Source organism: Sebastes umbrosus, chromosome 19 (genome assembly GCF_015220745.1).
Source record: "Sebastes umbrosus isolate fSebUmb1 chromosome 19, fSebUmb1.pri, whole genome shotgun sequence".
Taxonomy (NCBI): Eukaryota; Metazoa; Chordata; class Actinopteri; order Perciformes; family Sebastidae; genus Sebastes; species Sebastes umbrosus.
The window spans coordinates 18,508,655-18,529,681 of record NC_051287.1 but is presented as its reverse complement, the minus strand read 5'-3'; the positions used below and the strand labels follow the sequence as shown (position 1 = coordinate 18,529,681).

Below are 21,027 nucleotides of genomic sequence, written 5' to 3'. Positions count from 1 at the left end.
TGTTGTAAAATCTTTCTCTTTTATGTTATAGTGCAAATGTTTCGGGTTGTTTTTGCTTCACGTGGATCCAAATCCTCGAAATAAGAAGCCACAGTATGCGTTTTATATCAGCTGCTGGAACACAAAGTGAAGTGATCTGACTGATTCAACCCTGGGCTAAATACACACAGGGCTGTTTCCATGACATGCGGTATGTTTGTGTGGCTGTATTGTGCAGGTTTGGTCCTAAAAGGTAGACCGTGTATATTCTTCTAAAACATATGAAGAGGACTTGACTGAAGACAGAAGAAGCACCAAATCGCCTGGTCAGCGAGGACTTTTTTCAATAATATTCCTGGTGCTCAAGACGGATGTTCTGCCAGATTCAAGAGAGCCGAAAGATCCAAAGATATAAAGGCGGGGAGTGGGGGACATTGTCACGGAGGGCGGGGGGGGGGGTTGTGTCGAAATGGGAAACGGTAGAAGAGGAAAATGTGCTTTTGTCATCGATGTTTTGTCTGTTGTTTGCGGTAGCCGTCATCAGAGGTTGTAGCAGCATGAATGAGCATCATCAACCACGCAAGCAGAGCACTGTGCCTTACTGTGAGTTCACCTCCCAGATTCACAGGCCCTGGCCCTCACATAGTATCTCATATGCTTCCTTACGTTGGACTTGTTTCACTCAGCTTCTGTCTACCATAATATCATTTATCTGTCATAAAGTTCCCTGTCATAGCAGCCTCGCAAAGCTGGCCTAAATCATCTGAGCTTGTGCTTTTATTCTGAAAATCTTCTGCTAATAATACATGGCAGTCCAGCGACCCTGCCAGGTGCAGGAAGAGGTTGTGTTGATATCCAAATTTTTGCGAGGCTGCCATCAGTCTTCAGTCCAAACTGTAATGTCTCCAAGACTTCTTCTTCTTTACTTGCTTGTTTCTTGGGTTGTCTTATAGATATTATTCGCCCAAGTTTTCATTTGCATACTTTACGCCTTTAACATCTGTCTGCCAACCACCCCCCCAATCCTTTCCATTCATCCATCTCTAACCCTCTTCCCTCTTTCTTCTCCCTCTCTCTTCGAGCTGGCACCTCCGTTTGATCCTCTCTTTCTCTGTCGGGTACCAAGCCTCCATGTTCAGACAATGGTAGAAACGGTAGTTGGAATACATTTCCTAATTTGGTTGATGGAGGGATTTTTTTCTTAGATTCCTCAAGAGGTCTGGTGACATAAAGCTCCAACTACACACTCAAAACTGCTCTCAAATATTCTTTTGCCGATGTGTGTCGTGCATAGTCTGCCATTGCCCTGTGACTTTTTGTCCTACTTTTGCAACCGACCACATCCCGAGTCGTCTACAGTACAGCCAGGCTGGCTGGTTGTGTCACTGGCTGTATTGTAGAGGACTTATTATTATTCTTCATGAGTTATATTGCGGCTACTTTCTTCTCCGTGCAGACTGATTCTCTACACGTTTAAACGGCTTTGCTTAGTTTGTATTTTGCACTGACTGACTGACACACCGTGATGGCTGCAGTCTGCTGCAGTGATCAGCACTCACCTATCATTTCCCTATTTGTTAAGGGGGGGAAAAGACCAACAAAGCCGTTTGACAGAAATTGAGATTCATCCCTGCTTCCTCTGTGGTTCAAAGAGTCTCTCACTTGTATTTATTCTTTAATGATGAGTGTGAAACGTTCTCATGAATGTCTGAAAAAAGCAAGCGAGCGACCAATGACGATGATGTTGTAAAGTAACGTGTGATTTTACGTATCTAAAGGGAACACACTTTGGCTGTTATGATGCTTGTGGCTGAGGGTTTTCAACCCTGACCAAACAGTCCCCAAAGCAGAGCACTCAGAATAAGATGTTTCCATTTCCCACTTCTTTTTTTTTTTTTTTTTTTTTAAATGAGTTTAAATTATTATTTTTTTGAAGCAACTGTTAATTATACTTTGATTGTTTCACTGCTATATGTGTTTGCTTTTTGTTTTCTTTGCGTGAAATCATAGCTTTTGTGATTTGGAGAAAAAACAAAACAAAAAAAAAAACAGGAATCATGCATGAGTGTAAGACAATCGAATGGCACTTGTGTTTTTCTACCTTTCTTATAAAAGGCACTAGGAAACCAGCCAGGGAGCAGCAACCTTTTCTGGAGTATAATGTAGTAATAGATGTTGACCAGGAGCCAATTTGCCATTTCACAGCTAATGAATATTGTAATGAAAAGTAAACAGAATACCAGATAAGTCAGCTGAAGTCCTGAGGGCTCTGTGGGTTTTGAGGTGCCTGTTTGGACCAGAGGGGGGCGCTGTGTCCTTTCTCAGACAAGTTTCCATGCAGTGATTTTATCATGCAGTCTTTGGGACGACTAATGAAAAGGACCAAATGACTACAACTTAAAACTACTGTAGATAGAAATATATTGGTGAAAATGAAACCATATATGATATATTTGAAAAACAAGATTCAAATGTTTGAATTGGCCTGTTATTGGTATTATTATTTAATGGTGCTATTGATAACACTGATAACATTCAGCCACTAGACGTTGCATTCTCCCTCCCCCCGTTCCATTGCATTCACTTCACAACAAGTCGTTGCCAGACACTTAACGTCAATCTCAGGCATTTATCCGTTTTTTCCACACTGGAGGTACCACGTGATACCAACGTCGTTTTACTATTGGCTCACAGGCCTTGTTAGAAGTGGTAACCAAGCGTCAGATATCTTCCACAGTGATAAACAAAACATTCATTTTGGTCCCGCCATCATATTATTATTTTTTTCAGGAAAAGCCATACTTGTTTTTAAATATTCGTCGACATAAAATGTTATCAATGAGACCTTTAAATTTCATTTAGAGACAAATTACCATTCTCCAGGTCCTCTGCATATTTTACAGCATTATTAGACAGATTAAACACATTTAATGCCAGCCCCCTAATACACTAAAACTAAAAATGTAGTTAGTCTGCGATGTGAATATAAGTTTATGCAAAAGTGAACAATGTTGTGAGAAAGCCTCAGAGGCATCGAACTGTCACCAGTCTTCCCAGCTCATACTATCAAGATACTGTAAAACATGAAAGAACAAGTCACCTCTAAGGTCACAGTTGAGTTTATAATGTTGAGATCATGACATTACACACCAGGCAGGCCATATACCGTGATCCAGAAAACCCTGGCTGAATGAATAACCTTTCTGTGTCTCTGGTCTCGCTGTCCCTCATGCCTCTGATCAACATTTCCTCACACAGCTTTTTGCACTTTTTGTTTGTCTGTTCTCCCCTGTCGCGGTCCTCAGGAGCATTGCTAGAGAAAGAAACGAGTTTGTACATGTCTGCCCGGGTGTGTGAAAGATTTTTTTATTATTTTATTTTGTTGTCCAATTGCACAGACGGCAGCTCTGGGCTTGTGCGGAGTGTGTAGGGGAGGTCTGTGAGGTGTACTGTGTGTGTGTGAGACACATACACACACACACACACTGATGTCCTCTTGTCCACTGAAGGCTATAGCTGTGTATATCATGCATTTCAAGAAAATGAGATAAAAGCAGTGTTGCAAATGGAAAAAAAATCATTATTAATAAAAAACTATTTAAATTGTTCACTTTAGGCTCTTATTGTTGTAACGCTTTGTTGGGATCGCGCAGATTTCATAATTTGATGTTTTTTAGTTAATCCAGACAGATTTTGACTGTTAAAAACCTAAAACATGCTGGCAGCAGTTCAACACTAGTTTCAACACTAACAGCACGGCCATTCGCCCTGAAAACGCTGTGTTCAATGTACCAAACATTGGGTTAAGCAGTTCACTTTAGGTCACACTAGGACAGTTTCCTGTAAAATAACTTCCCGGTAAAATGTACGCAAATTTTTTGGGATTAAAAACAATTCAATTAGGTTCATACAGTCGTATAACTGTCATTACAAAAAGTATTAATGACCCCTTTACAGTCTAACAACCAAACTATTCCTTCAAGTTTACATGCACTAATTTCACATACATGTATTTAATTTTCTACTGTATCAAATCAGGAAAAAAAGAGACTTTTACATCCAATATTTCATATGCCGGTGCATCAGAGAGGAGCTCAATATCTTGAAAAAAGATTCCTGAGATCTGCTGTTTGGGTGTATGACATTCATTGAATCAATTTTTGCAATGTCAAGCTACTAAATCTGACCTCAGAAATGCAAATTAGATCTTAAAGTTTCTACATTACTAATCTGTTTTTATAGTTTAGCTTTACCATGCACTGTGAACGTGTTAGTCCATGCCTTTTTGTGCAATTTATCATTACTCATTTGTGCTTTTTGGGACAACGCAGCCAAGACTGGCAGTGAACCTATCAAGACAGAAATACAGGAATGGAGGAGTGTGATGAAAAGGAGTTTCATAATGAGCCTCTTTTGCAGAGCGGTATGACTAGTTTCTCTTGTCGTGACATGAGTGATTTTTAATGAGTAACATTTCATACTGTAGTTGTGCAAACTTGTCCTGTTTTATATGCAAATATCAAACTTCAATTCAAGCCAAGAGTTTAGACATCATTCTTCTCGGCAGCGGTGGAAAAGTACTGTATTTAACAGCTATAGTTACAGTACAGACTAAGATTCTATATGCAAAAATGTAACACTGACAGGAGCCACTCTGCATAATGAATCATTTCACTTTTTGTTGTGCGAATACTTCTCTGTTCTTTTACTAAACTTCTGAGTGCAGAACCTTAACTCGTAATTGAGTGTTTTTATAGTGTGGTAGTGCTACTTTTTCTTAAGTAAATGATTTGAACATCTGCCACCAAGTGTTGGGGCTTAGATGCAAGATGAAGTTTCCTCTTTGTTCAATCAATGTGGGATGAAGTCTTGTGAAACCAGTGTGTCTGCAGCTTGTGAGGCCAGCACATGAGCCTCAGCTGATTATACCGTAAGAAACCACAAGCATGATTTATTACTGCACCTACAGTACAGGGAAGTGAGTTCTAAGTCGTTTTTTTTTTTTGGAGCCACACATCCTTAACACTTGGCCACTGTTCCCTGATCCCCGGCGATGATTGGCTGACAACCCGGTGGGTGGATCAGGAGAAAAGCAAACATTGCCACAGGCTTTGCCACTCTGTACCTGTCTGTCTGTCTGACTGCCTACAGTTCCCTTTAGGCTCGGGTCAGATACCCTCTCTCAAAGTTTCATCCCATCCGCCTCGCCGCTTCCTTCCTTTCCCCAACGCAGCCATGAGGACCACTGTGGCTGTCGCCGTTGTCATGGTGATGTCGTGCGTGATGATGGTGGACGCGGACGTGAAGCCGCAGAGAGATTTCAACCTGCAGCTGGTGAGATAGACACACACACACATATCCGGCTTTTTATAATGTTTGTTTTGAAGTATTAATGTGGTTGAATCAGTTTAATTTGTTAAGTTCAAAAGGTTCTGCTCCCGTCATTTGTTGTTTATCAAGTGACTCCACTGGGAACGCTGTGTTCTGTGTGTGTGTGTGTGTGTGTGACGATGAGAGGGATTGTGTATGATCAAACTTTGAGTCAGTGACCCAAAACAAACAAATAATGGGTTTAAGTCTGGCCGCCTCAGCACAAATTGTTCTGATTAATACATTTGTGAATCCTTATTTTCCTCACACACGAGAGGTCAAGAAAGGTCAGCTTGTCATTTCCCATGGTAAACACATCATGAGAAATGTCTTCTTCATTTGTTTCCTTTGGCTGAATTGAAACTGGATTTATCCCAGAAGCATTTTAAATAGATTGTTCCATATTGTGGGTTAATGTAAACTATACCAGCCAGAAACTATCGCTATATGGTTTCTTCTTTTGTCTATTCTTTATCTACAAAGCCTAGAAGAGAAAATGCAGCAGCAGATTTTTAAAAAACTAGTTTATCACTTACATAAAGCAGAATGCAACCTCTGTCATGTTAGTTAACATTCACACTCCCTCCATCCAGTCAGTGTTTTAAAGGATCTATGTACAGATGTGAGGGAATTCTGTGGTTAGCAGCAGCGTGTGCAATGTGGTACAAATATAGCTCACTTTTTTTCCCCACTGGAAATGCATGTATGCATAAAAAAAACAACCTTGAAATGTAAATAATTTCTTTTCCCCCATGCCTATATGCTTGGTGACAAATGATGGCTTACTGACTAGAAAAAACAAGTTGCACTGCATATTAAAGGACAAGTCTGTTCATATTACTAACAACAAATTTCATACAAAAGACCAAAACCATCATTGAATTGATCCCACTAACAAGTATTGCCTGTACTCCTCTGTGTCATAGACCTCTATTTCGTTCTGAAAATTAAAAACATATAGATGAGCTTCATAGTTGCACTGTGTGACATGTTCCGTCATTATGATAAACATGGGGACTGTAGTTTATTTTGAGTCAGTCCCAAATATACACCTTACTGCTTCCTTAAATACTCACTAGCGCAGCTGAAAATAGTCCCCAAGCGCTATTTACTTTAAGTAAGTTTACTGAAATGTCTTTCGTAGGAACCATTGGGCCTCAAACAAGGAAGGGAAGTCAGGAAGTACTGAGAGATTGATTTATACATTTACATACATATATAAAAAATTAGGGCTGTCAATCGGTTCAAATATTTAATCACGATTTAATCGCAAATTAATCATACATTTTTTATCTGTTCAAAATGTACCTTAAAGGGAGATTTGTCAAGTATGTAATACTCTTATCAACATGGGAGTGGGCAAATATGCTTGCTTTATGCAAATGTATGTATAAATGTAGTATTGGAAATCAATTAACAACACAAAACAATGACAAATATTATCCAGAAACCCTCACAGGGTCTCAAATCATAACATGGCAAACTCAAGCCCAACAGCTGTCAGTGTGCTGACTTGACTATGACTTTCCCAAAACTGCATGTCATAAAGTGGGCATATCTGTAAAGGGGAGACTTGAGGGTACCCATAGAACCCATTTTCATTCACATATCTTGAGGTCAGAGGTCAAGCGACCACTTTTGAAAATGGTCATTCTTTTAAGTTTGATTGTTTCCGTTTGGAGCGTTAATCTAACCTCCTTCGTGACGAGCTAGTATGACATGGTTGGTACCAATGGCTCCCTTAGGTTTTCTAGTTTCATATGATTCATATCACTCTAGCTTTAAAACTGAGCCCGTTACAACCTAAAAATCGCAAGTTATGTGTTCAAGAAATTAGCGGCGTTAAAACGAATTTGCGTTAATTATCACGTCAACTTTGACAGCCCTAATAAAAATGTATGCACAGGTGTAGTTAAAGTGAAATTAACAGTCAGAAACTCAAGATCATTTGTATTTACCTTTAATTTTTGTGTGCCTGTGTGTGTGTTTAGTTTGCAGGGAGATGGTACCGGGTGGGCCTGGCCTATGACTCTCCACATTTCACCCCCTTCAGAGACAAACTGAAGGCCTCCCAGGGCATCGTCACAGCACTGGCAAACGGCAATGTTAACCTCACGATGTGGGACGTCACGTGAGTCTGTTTGCGCGGGACATGTTTGTTCAATGGGTGGCGACAAAAGTGTATGTGATAGTCAAAGAAGAGAAGGAAACAGGGGGATGTATGGAGTGAAGTTTAGCAGAGATAAAGACACTGTTTCCTCTGTGTGTGTGTTTCAGACCTTATGGTTGTGTGAGAAAGGTGTACAACTATGAGAAGACCACTGTGGCTGGACAGTTCACCTACTTCAGCGCACGTAAGTCTAATAATCTGATTCATCACCTTCACAAGAGAGAATAGAAGGGATTTCAAGGAAGCTCTGTGACTTTACTCAATTACAATGTAAATATTTGACTGGCACTCACTGAGCGCCCGCAGCAGCAGAACAAAACCGAATTCTGGATCTGCAACAGTATGAGCAAAAAAACACAACAGCAAGCACACGGATAAAAGCCACAGAGCCCAGACAAGACATGTGACAAATACTTCAGTCAATATGCATTTTAGTTTGGCGGTGTGTCTCTGCAAATAGCGGCGAGGATGCAGAGCTCAGCGTTGTGTATGCAGACTGAATGAGCGGCAAATGTTTATATGGACCGCCTATTGCGAGAGATGATTGGACGGTGTATGGAACATGTGACAATAAAATGACCAGAATTACCATGTGTGTCCTTAAAATGTGTGTTTCATATAGAGTGCAAGAACGGAAATAAAAGCAAAGCAGAAATACGATATTTAAATATAAATATGTATGTTTTGAGAGTGTTTTTGTTTAGTTTATGTGATACATTTGTATGCATTTCCATGTTTTTTTGGTGCACTTTTCAGATTCAGATTTTCCTTTTAATAACGATTTTGTTATATATAACATTTATTATAATTGTTGAATATTTTTTTATTTGTGTTGTATTATCTAACATTATATTGACGTAATTATAAGTCCTGTATTTGTGCTGTAAATTTGTAATAATATTTAAAATACATGCACATCTTGTTTTATTTCCATACTACATTCATTCATATTTTTTTTATTGTTGTCACTCTGCAGGGCATAAATTGTATAATGTAATGTAAATATGTATTATTTTGACATATTTTCATTCATATATAGTATATTTTAATATGGCTGCCTTTGGTATACTACATCCAGTTTTATCTATCTCATATAGATCCTCTTTGTTTCAAATCTCTTGTAATTTGTGCCAAAAGTCAAGTCATCCAAATTGTAGTTTCTTTTACTCTACAGATTTTTACTAATTATTCTACAGAGAGCATCATAATGTAACCCACATGAATTTCCAGTCATTCTCATAATTCTCTGGTTAAGTTCATATTTAATACTGAACGACAGGAAGTTTTGTCCCCTCACTTCTTCTGCGTTGTGTTTTCTGTCAGGACATAACATGGTGAAGGACATCACAGTGGTGGACACAAACTACACTGATTACGCTGTGGTTCTCAAACACAAGGTTTTTAACAGAGAGTACACACAGGTGGCGCTTTACGGTGAGAGACACATGCATATTTTTTACATTACATGAACACACGTGAGCTGCAGAGTCATCACTCTCTGTATGTGTCTCTGTTCGCAGGTCGCTCTCAAACGGTCAGACATGATGTCGTTAATAAGTTTAAGGCTTTTGCCTTGTCCCAGGGTTTCCCCAGAGACTCTATTCTGACTCCACCAGCAGCAGGTAAAGCAGAGGGAATACACACACATAGACACATCTACACGTATACAATGCAGTTAAATGACACTGAAGTTTCCCTTTATGTTTTCTGACCAACAGAAAATTGCCCTGCATCAAGAACTGGACGTTAGGTGAGTTTTTTTTTTCCCCCTTTTATTTTGGAAATGTGAAAACCAGGGGAGTTACTTGTACATTCGGATGTGTGAGTGACTTCTGTGCAACAAATCTTCAGTGTAAATTAGTTTCTGTTACTCTCTGTAGGTTCCCTGATGTACCTGATGGTGGCATGCTTATTCTGATGCTCTGTGGTCGCCAGTTCACCTTTTCCCAGCATTTACTCTGAAGTACTTCAAAGAACTCTCTCTCAGCAAACATCATCATTCTGGCTACAAAGATGACAAATAGCAAATATTGCTGATGAAATGTATACATCATTCTCTTTTATGTAGTGTTTTACATTATTTGCATAGTTCTGCTGCGCTGACATAGTTAAATAAACAATATTAACCTCCTAAAAATCATTTCTTTTTTCTTTTTTTTCTAATTACCAAACTTTTTATTTACTGATCAGGCAATTTAGTTGACTTAAATTTGATGTTTTAAATGTTAACCAGCTGAGTATAATCAAAATAAATAAATAAAATTGTTTACTGTTTCACAGTGTTGACATAGTTAAATAAACAATATTTACCTCCAGGCTATTTAAATCATTTCTTTTTTCTTTTATTTTCTAATCACCAAACTTTTGATTTACTGAGCAGGCAGTTTAGATAAATTGAATTCAAAGTTTTAAATGTCAACCACCTGAATATAATCTAAATAAATAATACAAAATAAAATTGTGCTGTTTCAAAGTTTTGATATAGTTAAATAAACTATATTAACCTCCAGGCTATTTAAATAATTTATTTTTTTTCTCATCACCAAACACCTTCTTTACTCATCAGGCAGTTTAATTGAATTAAATTCTGAGTTTTAAATGTTAACCACCTAAATATAATCTAAATAATTACAAATAATAACATAAATAATACTACTAACAATAACTAATAATAATAAATAAATAAATACAATTGTGCAGTTTCATAGTGTTTACATAGTTAAATAAACTATTTACCTCCAGGCGGAGTGCAAGTGCATGTTTGAGTGTGTTAATCTACAGTTTGTACTTCCATGTGAAGTGGTATAGCGCGCATATGAACACCAGGGGGCAGATGCAACACATCGCTGCACAACATCTGCTGTGAACCAGATTATCATAGCTCTCTGATGTGCCACCTAGTGCTAGTTAATATTAAAGCTGGCTATGTAACCTGATATCATACAGCCTCTAACGCACACATGATAATCATCCTGTGAGAAATCATGTTAAAGCCACTATGTGTAGAATCAGGAAAATATTGGCGTTGGTGCCCCCCTGTGGTAGTTTCTAAAAAGACTCTGTGGCTGACATCAATCCGGCCTTTTCCCTACTGATTATCAGCTCTTAACATGTATTGATTGGTTGTTTGTTTTAGCTTCAGATTCTGAAGTCCAGTGATTCATCACTGATTATACGGGTTGCACACAATCACGCAAACACACACAAAGACGAGATAGAAGAGACAATCCGAACTTTGCTCTTTTAGTTTTGTGTTTCTTGTAGCGTTGTGGGAGGTAGTTTACAAAATCCAAACCGAGTAGGTCAGTTTGACCCAGAGGGGCTGACATGATGCGTAGCGCGGTGAGTCTGACGTTTCTGCTGGTCCTGGGCTTGGCCTGGTTCCTGCAAGTGGTCCCTGAACCTCTTATCCTCACAGAAGAGAACTTTGATCTGAGCCGGGTGAGTAGGCTGAAATACAGATTTTATTATTTCATTCAAAGATAAAAAAAATCTTCATCTTATTTTTCCCTTCTCCCCACTGCATATTTTTGTCATGTGCAATGCTTTGCTGTATATTTCTTTCCTTGCAGTTCATGGGGAGGTGGTATGAGGTGGCAGTGGTTTCTACTTGTCCTCATTACATGCAGCACAAGAGGGGATATCCCGTAATTGTTGCACTGGAGCTGAAGCATGTTGCCTCTGAGGGCAACTTCACAAGGATGGCCGCTAGTTTCAGGTCAGACTTGTATGTATTCTAGTAGTTTAAAGTACTAGGAAAGTTCATTCAGTGTAACCTGTGCTGTGTTTGCATGTGTGTGCCTGCATGTAGGAATGGTTCATGTAAGCAGATGACCACCAATTATAGTCTGACCAGCACTCCAGGACGATTCTTCCACCATGTTGCAAGTATGTTTCTCCAGCTTCCTTCCTCTCCCCATCCCTTTTTTTAAATCAGATTTTTTCAGTTCATGCCTTTCACACCACATTAACAACTAAATCTGTCATGCAATGCATTGCGGACACTTTCCTTTCTGCAGGGTTCGGAGCAGACGTTGATTCCTTCGTGGTTCGTTCCAGGTATGATGAGTACGCGGTGATGCTTCAGCTGAGCACCGAGAAACCATCAGGAAATAAAACCACCAAGCTCAAGCTTTATAGTGAGTGAGAAATGCATCTATCAGTATGTTACTTTGTTGTCCTTTTTGTATGAATGTGTTTTGCTGCACCCGATTTGACTGTTATCAGGCCATTAAATAGGTGTTATCAGTCGCTATAAGCTCCATAGATGTGGGTCAGTAGGGGCCTACTATGCCTAATACATTGTAAAAGTGAAAGTGAAGCATAAAAGCAACACGTTCTAACACGTTGTAAAACTGAATGAAACGTTACCCTTTGAACACAAACAAAACGAGGTTTAGGCAACAAAACTACAACTTCTTTATGTTTAGGTAACAAAACTATAACTTCTTGAGGTTTAGGTAACAAAACTACAACTTCTTTAGGTTTAGGCAACAAAACTACAACTTCTATGTTAAGGCGAAAAAAAACCACTAGGTAAGTTTAGGGAAAAACATTGTGTTTTCGGTTAAAATAACTACGAACACAAAGACAACTACATGTTATTGGTTTCACACGGGATGCAAACTCTGGTCTCTTGGGTGAAAATCCTGTGTCCCATCCATTGTCCCTGATCTCCATCCCATATGGAGTTTCACACATACTACAACACCTGACTTCCACTTCTGCTCCTGTTACTACACGTGTTCTTTTATACCTTCTTTCGGTGATCTACAATGTGAATAGATGATTAAATCTACTAGTCGGTGTAGTAGGCCCCTATTGGCCCACATCTATGGGGCTTATAGCGATTGATATCGCCTATTTAATAGCCTGACAACAGTCTAATCTGCTGTTTTCATTCAATATATGAATCAGTCTGTGTAATGGTCATGCTGTCCTCTTCAGGTCGAACTTTGAGTGTGGGGGCTGCTGTGCTGGATGACTTCAAAACGCTGGTCAGACAACATGGAGTGAATGATGACGCTATCATCATGAATCAGAATAAAGGTGACGCACACTACTGATGGGGACCTGGTCCTCCCTAAAAACATGAGACAGAGACAAATGTTGTCTACATGGAAGACAGAAACCCCCCCTCTCCACCTTATTGTCTTTCCAGGTGAATGTGTTCCAGGTGAGCAGGTGACACAGCCCGTCACTGCTCAGCCTCAGGTACGTGCTTCACACCACGCTGAAATTAAATTTGCATACTAAAACCACAGATCTGTATTTGTATTTGTACCTTGTATGTGTGTCATTCAGATTTTTGTTCCCTAGAGTTGGAAAAGAAATACGGTGCCACCGGTGGTTCCTGCACAAGAGGAGGACACTGGTAATGTTTGACCAGGTGAGGACAACAAGAGACTCATTGCTTAAAGTTTACATTACTTAAACACTGATCAATGTTTAATTATACACTCACTCAGGCTCTCACAGGTCACAGCCCATGGGACTGTAGTATATTCAATGTCATTGACATTTTATGCTATTTCTTTCTGTATTATTTTCCTTTATTGGACAGTAACAATAGACAGATGACAGGAAAACAGGGGAGAGAAATGTTGAAAATTGAAAAAGACATTTGGCATTTTCACCTCAGGCCTTTTTATTTCACATCCTCACACACACTCTAAAGTATGCAGCTGTGTGCATACAGATATAAACATATGACACATATTGTATTTATGTTAAATTTTAGCATATTAATAAATGTTTGTTTGCTGTTACAGGGTGACAGACCATGTGGAATACCTGAAGAGGAGGATCATCACACAAGCCAGATTATAATGTGTGAAAAATATTTTCCTCAATGGATAAAACAACACTGTTTTGTTAATACTGACTTCCTATGGATACAGCACTTACTGTATGAATGCCATATGTTACTATAGTAATGTGTTTTCATGTGCATGAAATGCTTGATTTGTCAAAATTAATTTGTAATGTAGGCGCTTTGCAAATAAAGTGATTCAGTGTTTATCTGCAATGCATCTCAGAGTACTGAAATCCGTACTGTATATCTTATACTGCAATGTTTTAAAATACCGTTGAGACATGTTTGTCTAAACCACAAATTTTTAAAAAGAAAATAAACTAAAAAAAGAAAATGCAAAATGAGTCCTTAGTGCTTTATTGCTTATCAGGGACCAGTAAGAATTTTAATTTCATCTCCCTCCTTGTGATAAAATATGTAGTTGGGAGCAATATTTATTATTTAAATCAGTTGGTTAAAGTTAACATTCTAACTCCGAATAATATATTGTCTTTATCTATTTTTTACAGGTTCTCTCAAGAGCATTAATATAACATCAAACAAGTATTAACTATGTAAAGATGAGCAGTGAATGAAGTCGCTCTCCCTCTGTGTGTTGTAATCCGAGATTCTCTGTGCTTTGTTGACATCGCCGGGCCGGCCACACGTGCCTTTTAGTGCATGTGAGTGTGCCCAACTAGCTAGATCACGGCCGCCACTCTGCACTGCTCTCATACGGCGGTTACAGCTGATAACGCAGTCCCGACCAATGGCGTCGTCGCGGAAGCGTAGGACCCACCCTCTGGCTCCCCCTGAGGTTAACACTGTTAGATCTGTCAGCACTTTTGCCTTTGTTTTCACTCTTTGTGCTGTTAGCACCGTTAGCTGCAAGCCGCTGGCTGAGCTGACGCCATGTTGAGAGCCTTGCAGAGGCAATAGAAATGCTCCCAATCTTGCGTTTAGCACCTTTAAAGTTAACATTCTAACTCCAAATGATAAATCGTCTTTGATTATCTATGTCTTAATTGTTCATGGAGGGCACGCTGCTGTGGGTCCTTCTAATGCAAAATGGGCAATTGCTCTTGAGGCTGGAGGAGAAAATGCAATGCCACTAGGGGTTAAAACTATATACCTGTAAAATGTGAATACATAACTTCTCAGTCCATCCAACAGTGTTGTAAAATCCGAGGCGCTCAGTAGTTGACAGAATTGCTGTTCTTTCATTCAAAATATTCTTATAGCTTATTTGTAATTTGTAAATTGTACATTTTTATTATTTTATTCTAACGTTTTTATCTATTCTTTTGTTTTTATCTATTCTTTTGTTATTATACAGTTTGTCTCGCACCAATAATGCCAAAGAAAATTCCTAGTGTATACCTCTAACACCTGGCAATAAACACCATTCTGATTCTGATTCTGATTCTGAAAAAGGTGATGAAAGAACAGGTGTAGGACATCTCGCTTCAGGAATAGCACATATCCCGAGGCTGACACTTGAACTCCGACACTAGCATCAGCCAACAAGCACTTTAAAAGTAGATAGATAGCAGAACAAAGCTGATAAGCTTTATCATTTTATCATAGTATGTACTATGTTTGAATGTATAAATGTGATAACTGTTTCTGCTTTTGATGCACTGAGCCTATCAACTGTGTTGACATGGCAATAAAGTATTGATCGATTGGTTGAAAATGTTACTCTTTAGTTTCTCAGATCATGCAACATATATTGATTTGTTGATGTTGCCAAAACTCTGAAGTCCAAAGTGTTCAGCTACCTAGGCAAGTCAGAGCACAAAGAGAGAGACAGAGAAGCAGAACTTTGCTCTTTTACTTGTTTGTTTTTTACTTGGCTCTGGGATTGAGTGCATACACAGTACACAAAACACAGGTCAATGCCCTGTCCCCTTTTGTTGAGTTGAGAGGGGGTGTAAGAAACAGTGAAGAGGTGGCTCTTTCCTGGGTTTCAGTGCTTCAGTCATCAGTGCTCTCAGAGACGAGTAGACAGGCAGGCTGATAGGATGCAGAAAGCAATGGTTCTCGTTTCCCTGCTGGTCTTAGGGTGGTCCTCGACCATTCAAGGGGTCCCTGTACTCCCAGACCCCCTCTACCCCACGCAGGAGAACTTCGATTTGTCCCGGGTGAGTCCTACAGACCAGTTCTTTTTTCCACCCTTTCCTGTCTGTTACTTGATTAATACTTAATATTTTAGGGATGAACGTTTTCCTCCAGCAGGCAGTGGGAACTCTCATATTAATGACCTAAAAATTTTCAATAGAAGATAAAACCTCCTGTTATATTTATACATGAAATGTTAAAAACGTTAAAGCAGGAAAGCAGTTACAAACTGGAAATGTCAAGTATAAGTACATTAAGAACACATAAGTAAGTATTGCATCGTCTGCGTAAAGGGAGATTTTGTGCCCTGAAGCTTTTTATTGTGAGATCTATTTTAATAAGCTCCCTCGCCCAGGCTTGATATCTCTAGTAAACTACAGATGACTGAGTGGGTGTCCTTTATTAGTACCTCTCTCAAGTGTTGAGTGTAATGAGAAGTTAAGACACGCAGCACATTCTTTTTCTACATTTTGTGGAATCTTTATTTTATTTTTATAGCACTTTGTGTTTTTTTTGTTTTTTTAAAGTGAGATAAAATATTTTTTTATGGTTTTGGTCTGAACCAACAGTAGCCTTCCTATTTTAGTTATAGGTTTTATGTGTATTACTTTAGTCAAATATAATGTTACGATACCTCTTTCTTACAGTTTTTGGGAACATGGCATGATGTTGCCGTGGCGAGTACATGTCCCTATATGCAGCGTAATAGGGGAGATGCTGCCATCGGTAAACTGGTTCTGCAGAGCAGCACCACTGAAGGAAAAGTCAAGATGACTCGAAGTGTACTCAGGTTTGTAAGAAGTGCATGCATCACACATTTACACACAAACACACTAATGCACAAGAAAATGTATCAAAATACATGTTTTTGAGAGTTGGAAACAATAAGAAAATACTTTTATATCGATTAAAATATAGCATAGGCCTACCCGTATACAACTTTTATGGAAAATTCAACCAATTATCCTTTTTAATACGCCTTAAACTTGGCTGCCTCTAAACATTTTCATCCTTAAAAACATTTTAGGAATTTGGTTAATCCAAGATGAGATATGAGATATCAAGGTGAAAACATGTATATGTAATTAACAAAGGCATATATTATATATTATTTAAATCATAATGGACACACGTTAGCTAATCCTGACAGTGTTTTGGTCCAGCAATATTTCAGTGCAATATCCAAAGTGTAAATTCCAGTTGCGGAAAGTAATTAAGTACAGTTACTCAAGTAGTTAAGTACAATTTTGAGGTACTTGTACTTTACCTAATTATTTCAGTGGGTAATATTTTACTTTACTACTTTTATTTGTCAGTTTTAGTTATGTGTTACATTTTAGATTCATATTATTAATACCAAATACAATCAACTACTACAATCCGATGAACTCGTATAGATTAAGTAATTGGACAGTATGTAAAATGGTTAAAATCATACATTAATAATTATGATTCAATAAATACTGTATATATTATTCTGAAATGGGTCATTCTGCATCTACTGAGTATTTTTACTGTTGGTACTATGAGTATATTTTCATAGTAACTAGTGCTGTCAATTGATTAAAATGTTTAATTGTGATTAATCACATGATTGTCCATAGTTAATTGCAATTAATCACACATTGTTATCTGTTCAAAATGTACCTTAAAGTGAGAATTCGTCAAGTATTTAATACTCTTATCAACATGGGAGTGGGCAACTATACTTGCTTTATGCAAATGTATGTATATATTTATTATTGGAAATCAGTTAACAACACAAAAAACTAAAAATCGCAAGTTACGGTAATGCGTTAAATGGCGTTAAAACGAATTTGCGTTGACGCGTTATTATCACGCTAACTTTGCTAATACTTATGTACTTTTACTTGAGTACAATTTTGAATGCAGACCTTATACTTGTAGCAGATCATTTCTACACTGTGGTATTGCTACTTTTACTGAACTAAAAGGTCTGAGTACTTCTTCTAAACTGGTAAACATTTAAAGGTGACAGTTCAGTCTGTTTCTTATAGATATTTGATATATTCTGCACAGAAGACACTCCAGTCAGATTTAGATATAAACTGTTGTGGTAGAGTTTATATCAAAATTTCTTGTTTTTTGTGTATGTGCAGAAAAGGAACATGTAAGGAGATCTCTGGGGACTATGATTTGACCACCACACCAGGACGATTCTCCTACCATGTTGCACGTACGTCTCCCTCTGTATAGTCCTGCAGTGATACAGCTCTCTATTCAGTTGTCCATGAAGTTTTTACAGATGTTATTATCTCTCCCTGTCCTTTCCACAGAGTGGGGGGCAGACGTGGATGCCTACGTGGTTCACACAAACTACGATGAGTATGCGATAGTGATAATGAGCAAACAGAAAACAGCAGGGGATAAGAGCACCTCAGTTAAGCTTTACAGTAAGTGGACACTAGATGCTCTGGAACACTATATATTTATTCATTTCAGCTTTAAATTTGTTGATAAAACCAAAAAGTGAACCAAACCATGTATATTTGTTTTTGTTTTTTTCAGTAGCCTGGATACATTTTAACATCTCAAGTATTAGATACTATTTATTTGATTCAAGAATTAGGATTTCCCCTCTCGTTTATGTATAATAGATCATCTTATTGGACATGAATAAATTATATTCAAACCCTTAACACCATGTTAAAGTTTTAGTTTTCATCTGCTTCATCTGAATTACTCTGTCCTCTTCAGGTCGAACTATGGCTGTGAGAGACACTGTGTTGGACGACTTCAAAACACTTGTCAGAGAACAGGGAATGGCTGATAACACTATCATCATTAAGCAGAACAAAGGTACAAAACAGATTATCACATATACTTGCACAGACCTGTAAATATGAAACATTCAGACGATATTTGAGGGATGTTATTACCATCTCTCTTCATAAAATGTATTGTCCTACAAGACAAAATATTTTTTGCAGCATACAAACATATAACATGAGCACAATCAAAATACAACAGACATTAAAAGAGTACATTGTTTGGCTGTAAAGTGCATGGGTTTCTAAATTATATGTTTTCATTTATAATCTTTGCAGGTGACTGTATTCCTGGAGAGGTGGTGGTGGAAGCGACTGTTCAGCCTGAGCCTCAGGTACTCTAAATATATTTAATTAAAGCTGCAGTACGTAGAATTGGAGCAAATATGATTTAAAACTGTTATTTTTATAAAACGGTCACTATATCCTGACAGTAGTGCATGAGTCAGGTAATCTGAAAAAAATGGTCAAACTAGGCAGCGCTGATCAAATATGAATCAATTATCTGTGACTGTAATGCCTATAAAATGTTTTCAGAATCATCTTGTAGTGTACTGTTTAGCTGTAAAATGAGAACATTTGTGACCAGGCAACCATGTTGAGATCAGTTGAGGAAATACCAAGCACCGCCCACCAGCAGGAGCAAATTCTCTCATTTTACAGCTAAACAGTACACTACAGGACTTTTTCTGAAAACATTAGAGGCGAGAAATAGACATTAACAGAATATTAATTCATATATGATCAGCGCTCCCTAGTTTGATTGTTTGATCAGAGTTCGCGGGGGATTGACAGCTGCCTCCGTTGAATGAACAGCCAATAGGAACGCTCTCTTTCTGAAATGACCTGTGATTGGCCGAAGTCTCCCGTCACAGGCTAGACTTTTTAAAGTCTGAAAACAGAGCCATGAGGAGGTGCAGAAATCTAGTTTTCTGTCAGAACACTTGAATTACAATATGCTGAAAGGTTATTATGGATTTTTTGCCCAATGATGCCAAAAACATTCTGCCTACTGCAGCTTTAATCTAACCTGAATAGTCTTATCATGTATATTTGGATTATATTTTCATTTGAACATAGTTCAACAAGTTCAATACAAATTAAATATATAATATATATATAATATAATATATATAATACTAAATATATTTTATTTCTTGTTTTATTATTCTGCTTTAACTCAAAGAAATAGCTCATTAATTAGCAGTAGTTGGAGTTGGAGTATCAAGCAAAACTACATATGTATTAGCACCAGAATGCACACATTCTGCATGTAGTAAATACAATTACTCATTGTAAAAATTGGCACAGTGCGTTAATGTGGACAATGATGTTGCTTTACAAGACATCTGTTATTTTACTATTATAATGAAATGCTGCAACTACAATGTAGTTTTGAGTTGTGTTGCTGTCTCAAAGAATTTTGAAACGCATTTAAGCAGAATATTTGGGGTTATTTGTATCTAAAACTGTCTGTGGCTGATACAGAGGAAGAAGAGAGACGTGGTGCCTTCTTTGGCTCCTGTAGACGCTGAGGGTTCTGGTGATGATACACCGCTTTTCAATGGAACCGGTAAGTGATCAGCTTACTCAGTTGAATAACTTTGATACGCTTCGATAGCATAGCACATTCATGGAAATGGATGTGTGTTGAATGGAAGAATCTCATTCTGATGTTGCAACTAATGTTTTTTTTTATCCTTCCTTGTGCTATATCTCTCTCCATGTAGAGTCCTGTCATACAGCACCTGAAACAGGACCATGTTTTGGGATTCACCAGCGTTACTACTACAACTCCTCTTCAATGAGCTGTGAACTCTTCAATTACGGAGGGTGTGTGGGCAACCAGAACAACTTTGAAACTGAGAGAGAGTGTCTGCAGAGATGTCGCACTGAGGGTGAGGACTGAAATACGAAATATCTGCATATGGGATGATTATAAAATACATCAATATTTCTTCCCATAGCCAGTTTATTCTGTGTCAGAGCAATATTTCCTTTCGTGCGGTTTGCATTTTATCCAGGGCTGTCAATCGATTAAAATACTTAATCACACCTTTTTTTTATCTGTTCAAAATGTACCTTAAAGGGAGATTTGTCAAATATTTAATACTCTTATCAACATGGAAGTGGACAAATATGCTGCTTTATGCAAATGTATGTTTATATTTATTATTGGAAACGACACAAAACAATGACAAATATTGTCATTGTCAATTAATGGCATTAAAACGAATTTGCGTTAACACGTTGTTATCGCGTTAACTTTCACAGCCGTAATTGTATCCTTTTTCCCTCAGGTGTTAGCTGTGAAAAATAAAAAGGACAACCCTGGAAATATATGAAAATATCAACACTCCTCTGTTCTGTCTCCCCAGCTGTGTGCCGTCTGCCCATGGCGGCCCTACCCTGCACAGGCCAGCCACCCGTCTGGGCCTTTGACTCCAGCGCCGGTCTGTGCGTGCCCTACAAGGTGGGATTCTGCCAGGGCAACGCCAACAAGTTCTACACCAAATCAGAGTGTGATGAGTACTGCGGGGTGATGGATGACGGTGAGATGATAAAAGATATGATTAAACACAATAAAAAACACACCAAATCTACACTTACATGATAAAAAAAAAACATTTAATGTATTTTGCTCTTTTACAGACGAAGAGCTCCTGAAGGCAAAAAGCAAGTGAGATGCAACGTGAACCAGCATCACATAAGGCCCAGTGAAAAAACATGATTTTGTCTCAGCACCCACAGAATATGTGAAGTTATATCACAACAGATCACCAATAAAACAAGTCATAACTCTG

General features: G+C 38.2%; 3 protein-coding genes across 3 annotated transcripts; all 3 read left to right on the top strand.

The window, feature by feature from the left end:
- The first annotated feature begins 5,092 nt into the window (after window positions 1-5,092).
- ptgdsa (prostaglandin D2 synthase a) lies at window positions 5,093-9,656 on the top strand. Its single transcript, XM_037753578.1, has 7 exons — window positions 5,093-5,313; window positions 7,341-7,480; window positions 7,627-7,703; window positions 8,843-8,953; window positions 9,040-9,141; window positions 9,238-9,269; window positions 9,400-9,656. Exons 1-6 carry the CDS (start codon window positions 5,215-5,217, stop codon window positions 9,267-9,269), a joined length of 561 nt encoding a protein of 186 aa, XP_037609506.1. The 5' UTR covers window positions 5,093-5,214; the 3' UTR covers window positions 9,400-9,656.
- A 1,017-nt stretch (window positions 9,657-10,673) lies between these two features.
- LOC119478682 (protein AMBP-like) lies at window positions 10,674-13,675 on the top strand. The gene is made up of 8 exons (XM_037753577.1): window positions 10,674-10,960; window positions 11,092-11,237; window positions 11,331-11,407; window positions 11,539-11,658; window positions 12,467-12,568; window positions 12,681-12,733; window positions 12,839-12,908; window positions 13,291-13,675. The coding sequence occupies exons 1-7, from the start codon at window positions 10,847-10,849 to the stop codon at window positions 12,902-12,904; spliced, it is 678 nt and encodes a 225-aa protein (XP_037609505.1). The 5' UTR covers window positions 10,674-10,846; the 3' UTR covers window positions 12,905-12,908; window positions 13,291-13,675.
- A 1,607-nt stretch (window positions 13,676-15,282) lies between these two features.
- On the top strand, window positions 15,283-21,027 carry LOC119478681 (protein AMBP-like). Its single transcript, XM_037753576.1, has 10 exons — window positions 15,283-15,457; window positions 16,082-16,224; window positions 17,555-17,631; window positions 17,732-17,848; window positions 18,153-18,254; window positions 18,503-18,558; window positions 19,712-19,796; window positions 19,954-20,121; window positions 20,602-20,775; window positions 20,876-21,027. Exons 1-10 carry the CDS (start codon window positions 15,338-15,340, stop codon window positions 20,905-20,907), a joined length of 1,074 nt encoding a protein of 357 aa, XP_037609504.1. The 5' UTR covers window positions 15,283-15,337; the 3' UTR covers window positions 20,908-21,027.